Genomic DNA, 18,712 nt, shown 5'->3' with positions numbered 1-18,712 from the left:
ATGTACTCTATTTGAGAACTGGATTACACAGTATATTTTGGCCTCATTGTTTTTAGTAACCCAATACATTGAATTTTAAAATGTACAGGATTTTGTCAAGGGATTTAAACTGTTTTAATATTTAAGTTTCACATCCAAAATGTTCAAAATCTTCATTGAAATGACCAACAGTCCAAGACCAAAAATAAAATAATCTTTTTTCTTGATCTGCTAACTCTAAACAAGACCAGAAGTGATTTTGAGCTTTTCAACCAATTAGGCTTTGCATTGACACAATTTACAAAAAAAAAGTGTTACAGTAAGAAATTGGTAATGTTCATGCAACCACAATTGTGTGAAGTGTTATGGAGTGAACCATAGGACTGCATGCCAACAACAGCAGTACTAGCTGCTAAGCAATGCTTAATTACAGCAAGTGAAACAGCAAGTGGGTTGTGATATGCATCAACTAACATATCCAGCAGGCTAATATAATTAAAAATGAATATACCCGTTACATTTTAAATATAAGGTATTAGCAGTAACAGCATACTTTTTAGCCATAGACTATCTGACCTCCTGAAAAAACATCTAATATTTCATCCCCTCCTCTGAATTACTGGTACTACTATTGTTTCAGGAGAAAAGGTAGCTTCGATACTGTAGTATGCTATTTTCTTTTGTTGCCTAGCAACTTTGTTGGAAGAAATGCATGTATATTCAATTGTTTTGGCCTATCTGTGCCTTATTCGTAAGCATGATAAGAGGAGATAAAATTGCCTGGCACAGTGCAGCTCCACATGAACAATAAACAGCAAAATAGGGTAACCCCCTTGATGCTGTTTAGGACCACAATTAATTGATATGGGGCATTACAATAGAGCTCCCTATTCCTGGAGACTAATGACATTCTCACAACAGGACTGGGATACAAAAACAATTACACCACAACTCAGAAACCGCTGAATTAGCAAAACCAGCCCCCCAAAAAACTAAAGCAGAAAATATCTTCATAGAAGTTTAATTTCCCAGTTGCTTTTCATTAGCTGCTCAATCGTATAATCTATGTTACTTTCCTTCAATATATATATCCCCTAATGTTATTCAGCCTCCAACCTGATAAAGAGCAATACAGATTCTAAGTGTTTCATCCTCCTTCTTTGTTCCCAAGCTAATCATTAGTGCAGTGGCAGAGCAACATGACTGCATGCTGTATTTCTTTGGCTTTAACATCCAGCTGGGTGAGCTCTGACCAAGCAGGAATCAAACCCACACTCACCCAATCCCATTGCCTCTATACAAATCCAGTGCTATGGGCGGGGCAGTCATTGAGCCGTGTTTTTTAGCATATAGATTGTAAAATGGACATGCCTGTTGCTCCTGCGTTATGCTGTAGGCTTCATGCAGTTTGCCTCCAGATCTCAACGTGTTCAGCACACTGCTCTTCTCGTTCTGCAATTAAACTAATATCGATTGCCAAGCACAATAAAGCAATAGGCCTGTCTTCAGTGTATAGAACCAAGCAGCTGCAACACCAAGGGAAAGCTACTGCAGGGGGGCAGGGTACTGCCTTTTGCTTCCCAAAACAAAAAAAAAATGACAGTTTTCCCCTAATAAACATTTTCAAATTTGAACTGGAGTAAGAGGTAAACTGCAGTTTACACTGCTATTCCCACTTATACTGCACATTCCCTGGTCTTTGCCATGACTTCCTCAGATTTGACCATGCTTAGATGAGCTTTACAATGTTTTACCTATGCTTTAGTATACTGTTATATTTGCCCACGGTATTACCACAGGGATTTGTACAACAGAATAATTCTTACATTACTTTAAACCAGTCTTAGTTTAATACACAAATCAGCAGTCTGATCGACAGTAGCGTTAAGCACTAGGGGGCAGTAGATCCTGATTTTGAATCACACCGACTGACACCTGAGCTGTAAATAATGACTTAGTAGAAGGTGCATCATTTGGACTGTGCAGGTTGAAAACAGGTCCATGCCTTTTTAAACAGGCAGCATAATTTCCTGTCTGCAGACATTCTAAGGAACAACTATGTATGTATGTAGTTCATTTTTCAGATGTGTCTTTTGTTAAGACAGTCAAAATTTGCCTCCCAGCTTGCATACAAAGAAATATTCAAATACACAACTCTGTTCAATTAACACCTCTGGATTCAATTACCGTCTGTAGCCAGTTTGTGACAGATAGGGGAGTCTGAAAGTGTGACAAGGAGGGGGGAGTGATATGTTTTATCTTTAAAAGTGCCACCAAGATGTTTGATCATGTAAGCAAATTAAATTTATTCAGCAGAATTTCCTATGGCCTTCAGGCATTTTTTAAAACTTGACCAGTGACCGTTTGGGTAGCTCCACCGGAAGAGCAATTTTAAAAATGCCAGCTAGCTGAGTCTCAGTGTAAGCCTAATGCACAGTGGAGCTCACTAGTTTTAAGTTACCAGTTCTCAAATAATAAAACAGTAATGTTCCATGGAGGATGCTTACAAATGCATTTTCCAACTGTAGCAGGCATTTACAGAGAAGTTCATGGGAAAGAATTTTTTTTTTTCCAACTAATCCCCTTTTGACTGGAATGGTTCCAAAGTTAATTTGTATTTTCCACAAAGCAGTCCACTGTGACTAAATGAAAAGATCAAAAAAAAAAAAAAAAAGTCTCAGGGTGTCATGCTCCAGTGCAGCTGGATTTTTAAGAGCTATCATGTACAGTTCTATTATCTCATGCCTGAAATGAGAATTTATGACCTATTACAAATATGAAGTGTTAAATTGAGATGAGTTATTTTGGATGTGTAAAGCAGCAAATGAATACTGAATATAATCTTTTTTTATATTTGCTTTTGCTACTGACATAAACTCATGCCATACAGTAGTGGACATCTTTATTAACAGTATGGTGCATTTCCATTGTAGCTTTTAAGTAAATATATATTTTAAATGATTTTATAAATACACACAAAGACATAGGGCAGGTATGGGTTACATGTAGTATGCAAATAAGGGCACATGTGAGTTCAAGGATAAAGGGCATGTTTACTGCCATAAACTCTTTCATCAAATTATGCCTGACTGTTTAGTCTGGCTGTGAATGTAGACTGTTTTGCATTCCTATCTAGGAAAGGGTATCAATGATTGCTCTTGTTTGTTTTGTCAAAACACCTGATGGGTCAATAAACAGTATAAAATACATCCTATCAACTAGTGCTTCAAGGTTACCTCCAGTCCCACAGCAAATAAAAAAACTAAAAAAAAAACTGGTGGGGGTACATTTGAGAAAAGTCTCAATCTTATTATATCTAAGAATAAAGTATACCGCCAACCTGGGGGGCAAAAAATAAATAAATAAATAAATAATCCTTCAGACATGACTGGACCTTGTATTATTATTATTATTATTATTATTATTATTAAGAAGAAGTTTGTATTGAAGAACATAATTGAGGACAAATTCATTTTTTTTTTTTTTTTTTTTTAATGTGTCACACTAGCATTAATGCAGGTGAAACTAGGACCCAGAGGAGACTGGCTGCAGGTCAGGATTGACCCCACCCCGCTACACAAAGGCTTTTCAGTATCCCTTTAGCTTCTATTAACCAAGGCTACTGAATGTGTTCAATTAACAACAGAATGAATCATTTGTGGAATGTTGTTTAAAAAAAACTAAAAAGCAGCAACTCCCATGCTTACACCTATCGCTTCAATGGATGTTAATGGAGGAAGTAGCTTAGACTTATACACAAAAACAAGCAAGTATTTGTTTGTGTTTTTATTATTATTATTTTTTTTATAAAAACTGTTTTCATTCTTTACACAGCTTATATACTTAACGGTCCTTGTAAACATCATATTATACGTCTTCTAACTTCAGAATTTGTCAGTTTTAAACAAAGTGACAATATTATCTGTACCACTGGCTAAGACGTATAAAAATATTAAATTATATACAATAAAACAGGACAGAGAAATACCAATTAATACACCCTCCCCTCACAAAGATCATTGTTGCCACCGTATATTAATTTTTTTTTTTTTTTTTTTTTTTTTTATTAAATAACACATTTAAAAGAATTACCATCTGTGTTACAAGTTCCACCTAATTCTGTGATGCCACAAGGTTTCGAGGCAAATAGTACAGTGGCTTTACCACTCACAATACCTAACTTATCAAAATAGAGCTGGATACATTGATGTGATGGTTAAAAAAATAAATAAAGTTGAGAATGCTTCAATGTTTTATGCTGATGGTGTAAGTGCATCACTGTGGCATAAAACCCATTTGTGCAACCAATCAAAGAAAAAAAAAAATCAAAATAAACCTGACACTTTGTTTTCAATACATCAACTATAAAATACAGCATCAGCAGTCACTCTTGACTGAAAAGCAGGCATCGTATCTGTGGTGACAAAGCCTTTTTTTTAAAATAATCTTGGCTCACTGCATGCCCCTGGTTTAAAGAACTTTATTAAGCAGTCCATCCTAGCTGGTCTAATCACTTCTCAATTGATATCCCCCACCCCACCACACCACACACTTCAAATCACGAACTTAAACTGTCCATTTTCCAGGTGGCTTCTCATCCCCTCTGCTTCCCCGGGGTGGCCGGACGATATAGTTAATAATTAACACAGCAGCTAAACGTTTCACAGTCCCGAATTACAGATTTCAGACCTAGATTTACACGGCTTGCTGTTGACCATAGCTCTGAATCCCGAATCCACCCGGCCAATCAGCAAATAGTCTTATTTTATGTCAGGTGAAAATATCTCTCCCATATTTTCTCGACACAAGAAAGAAAACGCACACAAGTCAGATTTTTTGAGAGTTTGAATCTTGGCACCGATTGCCGGAGAGGGTCTCGTGATACTTGCTTAGAAGTAAGCGTTTCGGTTCATGATCAGTCGCAGTTATATTGTGTTAGAAATCACAACAGTTTGCAGCAGTTCCCACAACCACCCGACGGTCTGGATCTCTTCTGGAGTGCAGCTCTCGTTGCAGTCTCAAAAACCTCCCGCACTCCATCTTTGGTTTTGGCCGAGCACTCCAGGTAATCGTAGGCTCCGATTCGCACTGCCATGGCCCGGCCGTCCTCAGTTTTCACCGGCTCTTGCTTCATCCTCGCCAGTTCGTTGCGGACGCTTTCGTCGTTCCTCAAATCCTTCTTGTTGGCTACTAAAATGATGGGCACGTTTGGGCAGAAGTGCTTCACTTCGGGCACCCACTTCTCCGGGATGTTTTCCAGCGAGTCGGGACTGTCCACGGAGAAGCACATCAGGATCACATCGGTGTCCGGGTAGGAGAGAGGGCGGAGGCGATCGTAGTCTTCCTGGCCAGCGGTATCCCAAAGAGCCAGCTCAACTTGTTTGACGTCCACCTCGATGTCGGCGACATAGTTCTCAAAGACTGTTGGCACATACACCTCGGGGAACTCGTCTTTGCTGAAGACGATAAGCAGGCACGTTTTACCACAAGCACCATCTCCGACCACCACCAGCTTCTTCCTGATAGCAGCCATTAGATTTTGTTGCGGAATATTTGTGCAAAAATAAAACACAAGAATATGAACTTTTGCCTTTGTAATAAAACGCGATTTAGTGCTAATTTAATATTGTGTAGTCTCTAAAATACAAAGCTAAAAAGCGGTGTGTAGACAAAGCAATTCCACAATGAATAGTTATATAACGCCTTGTCTTTCTCTGTCCCTTTCTCTCCGTTTCGGCCGCTATTTCTGAAGGAAAACTAATGTTCGCCTGCTTTTTAAAGATCCGGATCATTTTCTTAATATAGCCATCCAATCGGAAAGAGCTGGGTGAGATCACTGTTTTGCAATGAGCAGCTTATTGGTTCTCCATATGCTTGCTACAGACAGGGAGGTGCTGCATTGCATCCTCACCACGAGGATGTACCCACTTTCAGGGATGAGATAAAACCTAAGATTGCGCAGGCGTTATGTGGAATTCTGGGAAATGTAGTAAAATCGGCAGTAAATCAAACATTTATAACCAGTCAGAACACGGTATTGTGGTATTTTTTTTTATTTTATTGTAGTCGTAGTTGATCAACCGATACAATTTGTAGCCGTTGCTGTTCGTTCGTTTTCGAAAAGTCCCGATGTTTTGTTGTTTTAAAGTGCTAATTTTGTCACATTTACAAGTGAAGAAATATTTTATCAATCACATGAATCTGTTAGAGAAGTAATGTATATTAATAATAATAATAATAATAATAATAATAATAAAGCAGGAGACTGCATACAGAACTGCTTGAAGAAAATAGCTACTACTACAGAACCTGATGCCTATCTAGTGCATTTTTGATCCTTAACGTGGATAACAGTGCCACCTTGTGGTAGAAATACAGATTGCACTAGAGCAAGTTGCATCAAACTACATTTATTTGTATTTTTATTTGTTTACTAAGTTTCCTTTTGTACTGCTGGCAATACAGATCACTAAGAAAAAAAAGCCACTTTTTTGCGGATTTACCCTATGCTACTGAAGAGCAGTTTCTGAACTCAAAGCACAAACACACTTAAACTTAAACAAGGTTAACATTAATGTATAGCAAGAGAATTAGAGAATGGCCTCGAAGCACATATACACATGTACAAAATATGTGCCCTTTGTACTCTGAATGCATTTGTTATCTTATTTAAATGGTCTGTGGCAGTCGTATGTGTGACATGCTATACAAATGTAGTGTGGTTTGTTCTTTTATTCTGCTATGTACTGTACAGTGCTTTGCAGTACTTTTGTATAAAAAGCACCAAATAAATGCAATAAATAAACAAATATTTTCAACTTTAAAATGTATAGATCCTAAATTCATATATGCTGTGTTTTTGTCAGTTTCAGTAAACCGTGCAATTTGTATGAACACAGGTGATAAAGGGTGTATAGCATCAAACAGTAGAGCCTTATTATTTAGTCACCAGCTCAGTGCAGGTTCTGCTGTGATCTGTCACCAGATCACTAGAAAAAAACAAAAAAAAAACACAAAACGTTAACTTATAATATAATATAAGTTTGGTATTTTAACAACTGTTTTGAGGTCAATGATGTTTTACAATCTTTTTCAATTAGCTTGTGTAGATGTAAAGTTATATGGCCACTATGAACTGCTGCTGTTCAGGTGAAGGTCTTTCAATATAGCAGAGCAACAGGACTAGTCTGATTTCAGAGAATCTGAATTTCCACAGCACCTTTAAAAAAAGCACAGTTGTCCAATATTCCCACTCAATTGAATACATTACTGTACACAGATTTATTCAATACAACAATACACCAAGGACATGTAATCCAAACATTCATTTTAGTCTGTGTTTTTTTCAGTTGGAGCAACTTCCAGAAAAAGCTGCAAAAACACAGTTGCTTTGGTCAAGAAATTTGGGCACAACTTAAAGTGTATAAAGGGAATGTAAAACATGACTCCACTCAGAATAAACAGGGAAACGTACAAGTATTCAATCCCAGGATCGTCAATGATGGGGGCCAGCACCAGGAACACTGCAGAGATTATCACGATGATCGGAATGACGACTGGGACCTGATATCGAAAGAACAATGTAATGAAGCCAATGCTCTTTAAAAGCTTCAGACCACTAACCACATGCAATGGCTGTAAGGCTACACCTCTTTCTCAAAATGCTTATAAAGACTTTTCTGCCAGCCAAGACATTTTCACTCCAAAGGCAGAGCTGCTGTTTGGCATGGAAGACTCTCTACAAATGTGAACAGTAATTAGGCTATAAACCCTGAACAAGCAACCAAGTCGAGTGTCATTAACTGGCAGAAAGGTCATTACTGATTTGGAAACTGTTTAGAACAGCTGAGCTAGAAAACCTTTTCCCAGTAATTACTGACTACTTCTTAGCTATTGAGAGATGAGCTTGTGTTCCATTAGCTGTATAATTAGGGCTTGAATTTCTACTTGAAGAATAATAATTTTAGGATAAAACTGACCCCCCCCCGAAACTTTATTAATTTGTATTATAGGTACTTTCATACTCATTTGAAAAGATTCCATCAGAGCTGACACTGGTAAACCTTGTCTTAGTATAATATCAATGGACACAATTCAAGTCCCTTTGATTTGGGCCTGCTCTTTTGTTATAAAAGGTGTTGATTTAAATACAGGTGCTGTTTATATTATTTAAATGTTACCACATTTGTACATAAAAGAACAATATTAAGGATTTTAACAGCGACTGTATTTAAATCAATCCCCTGTATACTGTATTCTTAAATTAAGGTGTTTGAAATGAAGATTTTTGTTTTCTGGAAAAGTAATCAAATTAAACTATCTGTCCATCTACCTATCATTTACAAGTGAGATCTTGTTATTATACATTATTGGATACTACTGTGTAGGAGGCCTCTTTGTGGTACATTTTCTGATCAAATTAATACCTAACCAGTAGTGCATTAGTTGTTTTTCTGCAATAGATAAAATAAACCTCCACCATACAATTGACAGGGTGTTTGTCTTTAGTTTAAAAAAATAAAAGAACAATTCTTGCTTTCATTACTTTTATATATGTATGTTAGGATGAGTGACATGGAATTCAACATTGAAAGCAACATTGTATCTCACCTCATAGGATTCAGGAAGATGCCGTTTCTTAAGCTTCAAATACAGCAAGCCAGATAATGTAATGGCATAAAAGAACCATGCAGTGAAGCTGAAATTGGAAACACATGTTTTTAAGGACTCAAAGGCATTGGCATTAAATACATGCACAAATCAACATATCTATTTTGGTGTGCAAACATGGTATATTAAACAACAAAGCAAAAAAATCATTAAATGCAATTACAGGAGTGTCAGCAATTTACTTTACCAATACAGTGTCACCTCTGTGAATTTGTGAAGAGACCTTACAGGAAAATATAACACTTTTACAATTTGCTGTCAACATGGCCTAACAACATATGAACTGCATTTTGGAATCAGTGAGCATTAACTGCATTGCATTGATTTTTTGGAATTATCAAACAGTGAAAAATAGAGGGATCATGATTTTAGTATACATTGTTCCAATGAAAATCAAGAGTTTGAATTTTTTGTAGGAAATTGTACTTTGTAGGAAATATATAATGTTTTAGCTATGTGGGGTTTGAGCTAATTTTTTCTCAAAATGTATTTTTGGAGGGGGGGGGGAGTGGGGGGGTGGCCATAACTAGTCTTAAAATAACTACCCTCTGTGGTGATACTGAATCTTTAACCAATACATCAAGCCCAGATGACTTGCATAAAACGGTGCAGAAAAAGCATAAGAAGAGATTGCAGCACCCACTTTATGGTGTATAAAATTAATGCTGTTGTTGCATTCAATGTTTAGATTATGTCACAATCTTCTCCAGTCGTTTCTTCTGGAACATTTGCCATAAAGATGATCAACAAAGTGATCCTTGGCTTCCTGGTTGCAGTTGCAAATACAGATTATCTGACTGGTTGGGCACCCAACATTGATAGATATTTTCTTCTACCCAACTAACAAACAGCAAACTGGTCTAGACCTGTTATACTGCAGAGCTGAGCAATTGACAGAGCACATGGTTCAGCATCTCTGTAAAAAAATTACAAATTATGTGTTATTTTCTATAGTAAATAACTATACACATAACAAAGTACTGCTACGTGTTAATTCAGACATATTAATCTCTCTTCATACCAGTTGTCTTAGCCACATCCTGTTTCTCACATACCATTAAAGGCTGTGTAGTCACAGTCAGTATTTTAATAAAACAACATTTTTGCTGGAAATCATTCTTGATCAATGACACACTAGTCACTCAGGAGAAGTCTTTTGCTTTCATTTTCAGATCACAAAATGTGTTATTTACTTGCTATCAGCAATTGGGTGCAGTATTTTTAATAACATAAAATGAAAGCTGTAATAGATGAAAGCGGATTGAATCATCTGAGAATATAAATGCTGACTGCACAATCAGAGGCATCAGTGGTACAAAAGACATAATGGTGTCTCTGAGTAACACTCACATTACTCCTGCATTCTAAGTTTGACCTAGCCAGCAGCTGAAAATAAAAACCACACGTGGGTTCTTAGGACACCAGTTCCCAATTACATCTGTATGTGATGCAATACTGTTACAGATTCTGACACCAACAGATGAGAGGAGGTTACAAGCTTAATAACTGCCTGTGCAATAGAGCTGTGGTTAAGTGTTTGCTCGTGTTTCAAAACAGCCTAGTGTAGATATATCTGCTTTGAAGGTATATTCTTTTGTATAGGTGATGGGTAAGGTATGAATCCTATGCATCAGTACTTATTTCCACTGAGGCCTGATTGAAAGATCGCAGAGACAGGGACAGAGAACGATTGCCAGAAAGGGATTCTGAGCCATTGAAAGCCGTTGAAATGTCACACAAACTGTTAGTGACTACATTTTCAATATTGTATCAAATGTAACCTTAACCACTGCATACTAAATGATACTATTGATATTTCTATGGCAAGTGTATAAATAATTCACTTTTGGTAAGCGGTGATCTAATTCTGTTTAAATGGTGGGTTACAGATCAATGACAATCACAGATTCTAAATATATGCCTCTAAAAGAGAACACAGAGACATCACTGTTCCTGGTGCAATGCATCTGTCCACCACTCCCACTGTCTTTGAGGAACATATCCAAGTCTCACAAATTTTATAAACAAAACAGCAACAAAATCACTATATTGCTTTTTATGAAAACCATGCATTCTTTTTCTAACCCTTCAATTTCTTAAATAGGTACCTGAAAAAGTTGACGATGGACTTGAAGTTCCCTGGTATTAAGACCAGTAATGATATTGCTGTGGAGAATATCAGAGCAGGGGACGGAGTGAGGCGTTGAACATGAGCCATGGACAGAATATCTGGCTGAAAAAAAAAGAAGTTCTTCCATTTTTTCTTTTTCTCCCCCCCCCCCCCCATTTAATGCAATGCAAAACAAGAATTGTCTCTGAGATAGAGCAAGCTCATTATTTTGGTAGAGAAACTGCTGCAAGATAAATGCTTCAGGCTTGCTCTGTGGGGTGAAGAATGTATATGGGAGATGCACATTGCAAACTACCACAAGCTGAATTGGTTCATAATTCCTTTAAACCTGCCTGAGACCTCATTGACAGAAGTTAGAAGCAAAGCGCCACATAGAGAACACAGAAAAGTACACCTTTTCTTATTCGCCCTGCAAAGGTATAAAAAATCACATCAAAAGAAAAGCAGAAATCAAATACATGTTCATGTGTCGCACCACAAGAGCCCCCTGATCCATTAATATGCACTCTATATTGCTGTTAACAGACCAGCAGCCTGTCTCTGAGACTGGGCTGCTATAACTATATGTCAGCTAATTTCGGCTCTAAGAATGTGATATAATTGTAATAATACACACACACACACACACACACACACACACACACACACACACACACACACACACACACACACACCACAGATTAACAGAATTAATGATGACCTATGTCTTATTACTGAAATATGAACTTGCATTAGGTCTTATAAAGTAGGCACTGCAGAGGATCATCTCATTAATGTTGCTCGAGGAGAAACAGGCCATGGCAGCCCTCCATTAGCTTGGCAGCCCTGCGTGTTAACTCCAGCATTTGCACCTCATTAACAGGCAATCAGGTATGGGAAACACTTACAAAACAGTGGTACTTGGCACAGAGAAGATATAAGATCACCCAGACTTTTTATGTACAAGTGTATTAGGCAAATTGTAGAGGAACTTTTGAACTATTGCAATCGTAATTAATTACATTTATTTAACAGATACTATAGCAATTATACTAGCTCCAAGCCATTTTGGATTTAACCTAGTTTGGAAGTTCTCAAACTTTGTCTAGGTGACTTGGTCCAGTGAAGGCCCTGTATTGAAATATTTATTTTTCTAATAGTGATATAAATATCTAAATCTAGATTTGCACTGAGTAAACTGGAGCTATATTAATACAAAGCAAAAATATATACTGCAGTATTCTTAATCTGACAAGACTTTCAAATTGCAATGTTCACTTTGTAAAATACCTGATGCCATGCACTGTGTCTGTAGTCATTTCACAACCCCTCTGAATTCCATGAGCCTCCAGAGGGTCCAGACCCCCTGACCTAAAGGAATATATTTTGGGCTTGTGGTGGGTAAATTAAACGTAATAGTTACAGTAACTTTGTCAATCAGAAGTCTCTGTCTTAGTCCATAGGGAAAACCTGAGCTGGGGATGCTGTTTCTGAGTGAAAGTTCAACTGTTCCATGTCATTTACAAACTTTTAAAGAGGTCCACATACTGTAAGTGAGAAGATTTTTTTTTTTGTGTGGACATAAGGCACAAAGTCTCTGTTTGTAAAAGCAACATTCCATTTTGAAATCGCTAAGTGATATTTTGTAGTTTAGTTTTGTTGACTATTGAACTGTAATTTTGGAACTAACCAAGTTGGACAAATAGGACCACACATACTGACGGCCATTGTCTGCCTGTTTCCATTCTTACCATGTGGCCTTCTCGAGCTGCCACGTAGCACAAACGACCACCACTAAAGAAAGTACCATTGAGGGACCCAAAGGAGGAGAGGGCAGCAGCCACTGACATCAACCACGACCAACTACCAAGGACTTTGTTCCTGTTGAGGAAAGATAATATTATATATGATAAAACTGTATATGTTAATACTGCTATATCACAACCACATATGAATAAAAATATATACTGTATACATTCATTCAACACAGGTCCTTTATCATTCAGCTGCATTGGTAATGGTAGGTTCTGTAATGTCCAGCTGAGAGCACAACATGCTTTTTAATTAGCCATCATAGTGGTTAGTGGATGATAGTATCTGACAGGGAATTATATTGAGGATTTTATGGCGGACACTATTTTAAGGTTTTACGGACCACGATTAGCACTAATCTTGGACTATCTAATGTTACTTTAGGTAAGGTAGTGCTTATTTGGGACTGTGAAGCCACCCCTATATCAGCACAATGTATTGTCATTATGATTATAAACCGTTGTGTAGGACTATAGTCCAAATTATAATCTGTCACGTGACTACGTTTTAACAAATCCAAGATAGATTTTAAAATCAAGGTTTATTAATTAAACTATTGCTCAGTGTGACAGGCTAGCTGCAGTGATGACATCAGGCCAGAAAGAAACACGCAGACAGGCAGTAGTGATGAGTGAAACTGAGCCACAATGGCTGCGCTCAGTAGGTTTATTGCAAAATGAAAGCTTTAAACAGGAAACAGGACACGGCACTTGAGGCCAAAATAAATAGACAAACAAAACAGCTTAACACTAAACAAACTGGACGAACAGACAAACACGGTGAGTCTAAACAACTAACAATTATTATTTTTGTTTATTTTTGTTTACTTTTTCTCCTTCTCCACACCCGTTCTCCACTCACCGAACACACAACCTCGAGTGAGTGCTTTGTGCATCTATAAATACTGTTGTGCTGGGATTCAATTACTAATTAATTATTCACTTGAATCCCAGCACATGAACTAATTCTGTGCAACCCCATGCTCACATATTAAATACTTTAAATGCATGTGAAGTGCAATCCCCGTGCCTAAATACAATTATACATTTTAAACACTCGTGCTCATTACCCACATTATATCCCGTGTACCAACTACAATACACCAACATTAACACACGCAACATACAACATATAAACACACAAATGCACACAGGGGCAGGGCACATTGCCACACCCAGTAACACAAGATTGAAAATATTTAAGCATTGCACTTAACACCCCCTATTCAAACAAGAGGAAGTAAAAGTAATTCACAGCAACCACTCTAGACGGCAGGATTATACGCCCCACTGGTTTTATCACCTCTTTAGGCAAATGATGTGCACTAAATTGAATTGTCCTACCCCCATGTCACAGCCACAGCACTTGATGACATCAGTTCTGTTGGGGTCATGACTGCCAGGTAGCTGATGTTTACCAGCAAATACAGCACGGTGACCAGTGGGATGGCGATCATGACAGCTCTGGGCAAGTTCACCTGAAAGAAAACATTAAAAAAAAAAAAAAAGTGGTCTGTTATCTGGGTTAGATTTTCATTCTGTCACATAAAAAGTAAGTGAGCAGTTCAGATCAGCTGAGCGAAAGAACCCACTTAACAGCATGTTCAGTTCCGCTCCCCCTGAGCAGCTCAAAGTGCTGCAGAGCAGATTTCAATGGTGATCCAAGTGAGCAGAAAAAGTCTCGCTCAGAGCCGCTCAGTTACTTAATGCACCACTAGTAATAGTGTGTGTGTGTGTGTGAAATCATTGATTATTGTGTCTCAGGTTTGAACTATCAGCCTATTTGAGGTCCAAAGTGACCAGTAGCCGGTAGGTGAAGATGACTGTCAATTACCCTTACTCAGTGACTTCATTAATAGATGTAGTGAGCAAACAGTTTAAACCAGAACTGTTCAAATAAGTAGATACAGTAGAACAGATTTCACCAATTATTGAGGGTTGTGCTTAATTTATTTAAAAAAAAAATCCTTTCCAATAAAACATACACTCTTTTTTCAGTATTTTAAACAGGAAAAAAAACCCAAAAAAGGTGTTATTACAGAAAATATGCTTTTTTAGTTTACTAAATAAAATAGGCCATGTCTCATCATTCTTGGAAAGCAGAAAATAGGGCCCAGCTCATAATTGTATTCGTATTGGATCTTATATTAAAGGGAATGTCATTTGATGAAGATATTTTGGTTCTTTGGTTTTTTTGTTCAGTATATACTGGTTTTTCAAGCACAATTTAGATTTAAAAAACCCCACAGGAGTGTAGCTGGATACCAGCAGCATACTTCTATAGCGTGGTCCATGAAATTCCAAATCAATGTATACAATAGAGAGAATATTCGGTTCTTATACTTACAGTAGGAAACAACGTTGTTTAAAGGTTGAATGTAAAAGACAAAGCTCTGACCTTATTCATTAATTTCTACTGTCAATATATTATCTTTGATGACCTTGAAAACGATATCTAAAATTCAATGTACACATTAATTATTCCTTTCAGTTGTCATAAGTCTTTAGAAGTGTCGTCTTTCAGCTAATGAGTTCAAAATGTAAAGACAAAAAGGCGCTCTCCAATATTTGATTTTAACTTTTTTTTTTTTTTTGGTTTGTTTGTTAATTACTTGGAAAACAAGTACAGAAAATTAAAACAACAGAATCTTGTATATTTTAGCGATGACATTTAATTTTTGTCTGTGTCCTCCATGTTTCTCTCCACCTGCCTGGTAGGCTGAGTGGCAGGGATTCCTGTGAAACACCACAGGACATCAGTGTGCAACCCACTTAAGGAGGTTGTGTGGTCCAGTGGTTAAAGAAAAGGGCTTGTAACCAGAAGGTCCCCGGTTCAAATCCCACCTCAGCCACTGACTGACTCACTGTTTGACTCTGAGCAAGTCACTTCACCTCCTTGTGCTCCGTCTTTCGGGTGAGACGTAGTTGTAAGTGACTCTGCAGCTGATGCATAGTTCACACACCCTAGTCTCTGTAAATCGCCTTGGATAAAGGTGTCTGCTAAATAAATAAATAATAATAACAATAATAAAAAAAGCAGTACCCTGCCCCCCTACAGTAGCTTTCCCTTGGTGTTGCAGCTGCTTGGTTATATACACTAAAGACAGGCCTATTGCTTTATTGTGCTTGGCAATCGATATTAGTTTAATTGCAGAACGAGAAGAGCAGTAGCTGAACACGTTGAGATCTGGAGGCAAACTGCATGAAGCCTACAGCGTAACGCAGGAGCAATAGGCATGTCCATTTTACAATCTATATGCTAAAAAACACGGCTCAATGACTGCCCCGCCCATAGCACTGGATTTGTATAGAGGCAATGGGATTGGGTGAGTGTGGGTTTGATTCCTGCTTGGTCAGAGCTCACCCAGCTGGATGTTAAAGCCAAAGAAATACAGCATGCAGTCATGTTGCTCTGCCACTGCACTAATGATTAGCTTGGGAACAAAGAAGGAGGACGAAACACTTAGAATCTGTATTGCTCTTTATCAGGTTGGAGGCTGAATAACATTAGGGGATATATATATTGAAGGAAAGTAACATAGATTATACGATTGAGCATTTTCAGCATTTTCAGAAGCTACATATTAGTCAGTTCTACCACCACATGGTTTCTTTAAAGTGGCACCACTACTCCATACACAGGGCAGTATAGAAAGGCAGCTCTAAAAGGATGTATTCTTGTAAAATCATTTAGAAATGAGTACCTGAAATCGATTCTGCGCAGCATGAAGTCCAATTTAACAAGCATTTCAGTAACATTAATTCCCTGGCACAGTGGTAAATTGAGAATTAGAGCTATCATTGACTTGAAAAAGTAGCTCACCATGACCTACGGGTGTACAGATGCCTTCATCTACCTCCAGATTCTGATATTGATTTTAAAAAATAATAATAATTAAGTGTGACATATGGATAAACAGACACAGAGGCAAACAGGGTACCTTTGTATATTCCTAGATTCATAACTTGTCCTTTTAATGTTTCATCCATATCTGCAAAGTGCTGCAAAGGCATCCCAAATTTAAAATGTAAGAAACAGAACCCTGAGTAGAAGGCATTTACCATAATCACATGCTTCCATATATCTGGAGAACTGTTTATCCAAATCTTCATGAGACTTGGCATTTACATTGTGTAGCATACGTTAATGAGAATTTCAGAATCTGTCCGTTTATCCATCCAAGGTGTATTCGGGACACTTACATGTTTGTATATATCTAGAGAATCGCTTATCAAACATTTCTGTAATTAAACATGTAATTGCTAATTCTTATTCTTTAGTATTCTCTTCATACTGTTGATATACTGTATGTCACGGTCATCAGCTTTTTCATCATACTGATGCCTCTAATTTAGATTTTACAGCTGTGGCAGGGATGCATGTTGATGCTGTTTTAAAATTCTTTAAATTACAGATTCATTTACCTTTTCAATATTTAGCATTCCTACTGTTTTGTTTAGTTTTTTAGAAATAGGCATTTTATATGCATGTTCCTCGGACATCTACTATCTGGTAGTCCCCTGGAATGGTGGAGGAAAGCTTTGAGGTTTCTAATATTTTAAAATACCACAGTGGCAGATTTGTTATTATTTTACTGAAAAAATTGCTTCCTGCATTGGTGATTGCCAAGATAAGTCTCACACTGAATCTTGTACGGCTCTTGGCAGTCACCATTGAAATGTATTCTGGGGTAGTAAATTGATAGATATAAAAGCACAGTGGACTTACTTCAGGGCGTTTCAGTTCTTCAGTCACATAATTCAGATTGTTCCATCCATCATAGGACCACAGTCCTTGATAAAAGGCCATTCCAATTGGGTTAATCCCAACTATGGTGCCTTGAAACGCATTCTGAAAGCTGGAAGTGTGCCCGTTGATGAGCATTACCACTCCCCCGATGATAATCACCACCAGGGAAATTAATTTGGCAGCCATGAAGAAGACTTGAATGGACATCGACCCCCGGACATTGAGGCAGTTGGCAATAGCTAACAACAAAATGCAAGCGGCTGCAACAAACTTCACCACCAGCTCAGGCGGGGGGCACCCCTGATAAAAAGGGGCCACTGCATACTCTGCGAAACTCAGAGCTATACCTGCAATGCTAGCCGGTCTCACCACCAGCATAGACGTGAAGGCTAGGAGGAAGGCTGGAAGTGGTCCAGAAGTTCTCAAAATATAGATATATTCGCCACCGGATTCCTTGATGACTGTTCCGAGTTCTGCGTAGGAGAGTGAGCCCAGCATAGCCAGTAACCCACAAGCAGCCCAGATCACCAGGCTCCCCCCAGGGCTACCAATGTGGTACAGAACCCACTGAGGAGACATGAATATTCCTGACCCAATCATGGTGCCTGCTATCAGGGACACGGCACTGACCAAGCCAATCTCACGCTTCAGGTTCAGTTTCTGCGTGTTTTCGTTCATCTCTGAACAAGTGGAGGAGCCAGAGCCTTTACATTTTGTTTTCCTCATTTTTAAAGTAAAAAAATCAGTCCGGGAGGAATTGTTTTAGTTCAGCTAACTAACAAACAAAACAGACACTTCCAGATGTCGGAAGAGGACAAAGTCACAACATGCTATAATATACCCTGTTAATAATTTATTACTTGACAAAGTTAAGACCATGCACTTTGGTTTTGGCAAACACTTTGGTTTATGGTATACAGTCCTTGTGAGAAAGAAATTATTAAAATGATTAAAATCACCAACATTGTTTATTTTATTAGGAAATTATGCTTCATCCACACTATACCACATGTTAAAAGTATTTAGAAAGTTTATCCAATGGCCATGAACCATTCTAAGGACCTTCTTTACCACAAGTTTTTGAGTCTATCCTAATGTGGAGGTAAATGTGGGCTTTTTGGCAGACAATTTGTCTGTATATCACACTTATGTTTTCACATGTGTATCTAGAGAACTCCTAATTTAATTGTAATGTTTTAACATTAAATATTGAGTCACAGAATCTAAGAAGCATCTGTCTGTGCCTGTGTGTCAGATATCTACTTTTTAATTTTACTAATAGCTCTAATTTTGTATGTACAGCTGTAGCAGGGGATGAATGATCAGGCAAGTAAAAGTAATTTTAAATAGCGTAGTAAACCTGTATGGAGTGTAACTGTTATACAGATTAAA

The 18,712-nt window shown here is 37.7% G+C and overlaps 2 protein-coding genes across 2 annotated transcripts; both read right to left on the bottom strand.

Moving 5' to 3' along the window:
* Positions 1-4,018: 4,018 nt before the first annotated feature.
* On the bottom strand, positions 4,019-5,817 carry LOC117402549 (rho-related GTP-binding protein RhoB). The gene has a single exon (XM_034003809.3). It carries the CDS (start codon positions 5,510-5,512, stop codon positions 4,922-4,924), a length of 591 nt encoding a protein of 196 aa, XP_033859700.1. The 5' UTR covers positions 5,513-5,817; the 3' UTR covers positions 4,019-4,921.
* Positions 5,818-7,245: 1,428 nt separating this feature from the next.
* Positions 7,246-18,127, bottom strand: zmp:0000001267 (b(0,+)-type amino acid transporter 1). Its single transcript, XM_034005200.2, has 6 exons — positions 17,300-18,127; positions 13,915-14,048; positions 12,511-12,640; positions 10,758-10,882; positions 8,590-8,677; positions 7,246-7,542 (listed from the first exon to the last, which is right to left on the bottom strand). The coding sequence occupies exons 1-6, from the start codon at positions 18,044-18,046 to the stop codon at positions 7,309-7,311; spliced, it is 1,458 nt and encodes a 485-aa protein (XP_033861091.2). The 5' UTR covers positions 18,047-18,127; the 3' UTR covers positions 7,246-7,308.
* Between the last annotated feature and the right edge of the window lie 585 nt (positions 18,128-18,712).

Source organism: Acipenser ruthenus, chromosome 5 (genome assembly GCF_902713425.1).
Source record: "Acipenser ruthenus chromosome 5, fAciRut3.2 maternal haplotype, whole genome shotgun sequence".
Lineage (NCBI taxonomy): Eukaryota > Metazoa > Chordata > Actinopteri > Acipenseriformes > Acipenseridae > Acipenser > Acipenser ruthenus.
This window is presented reverse-complemented; position numbering and strand designations above follow the sequence as displayed.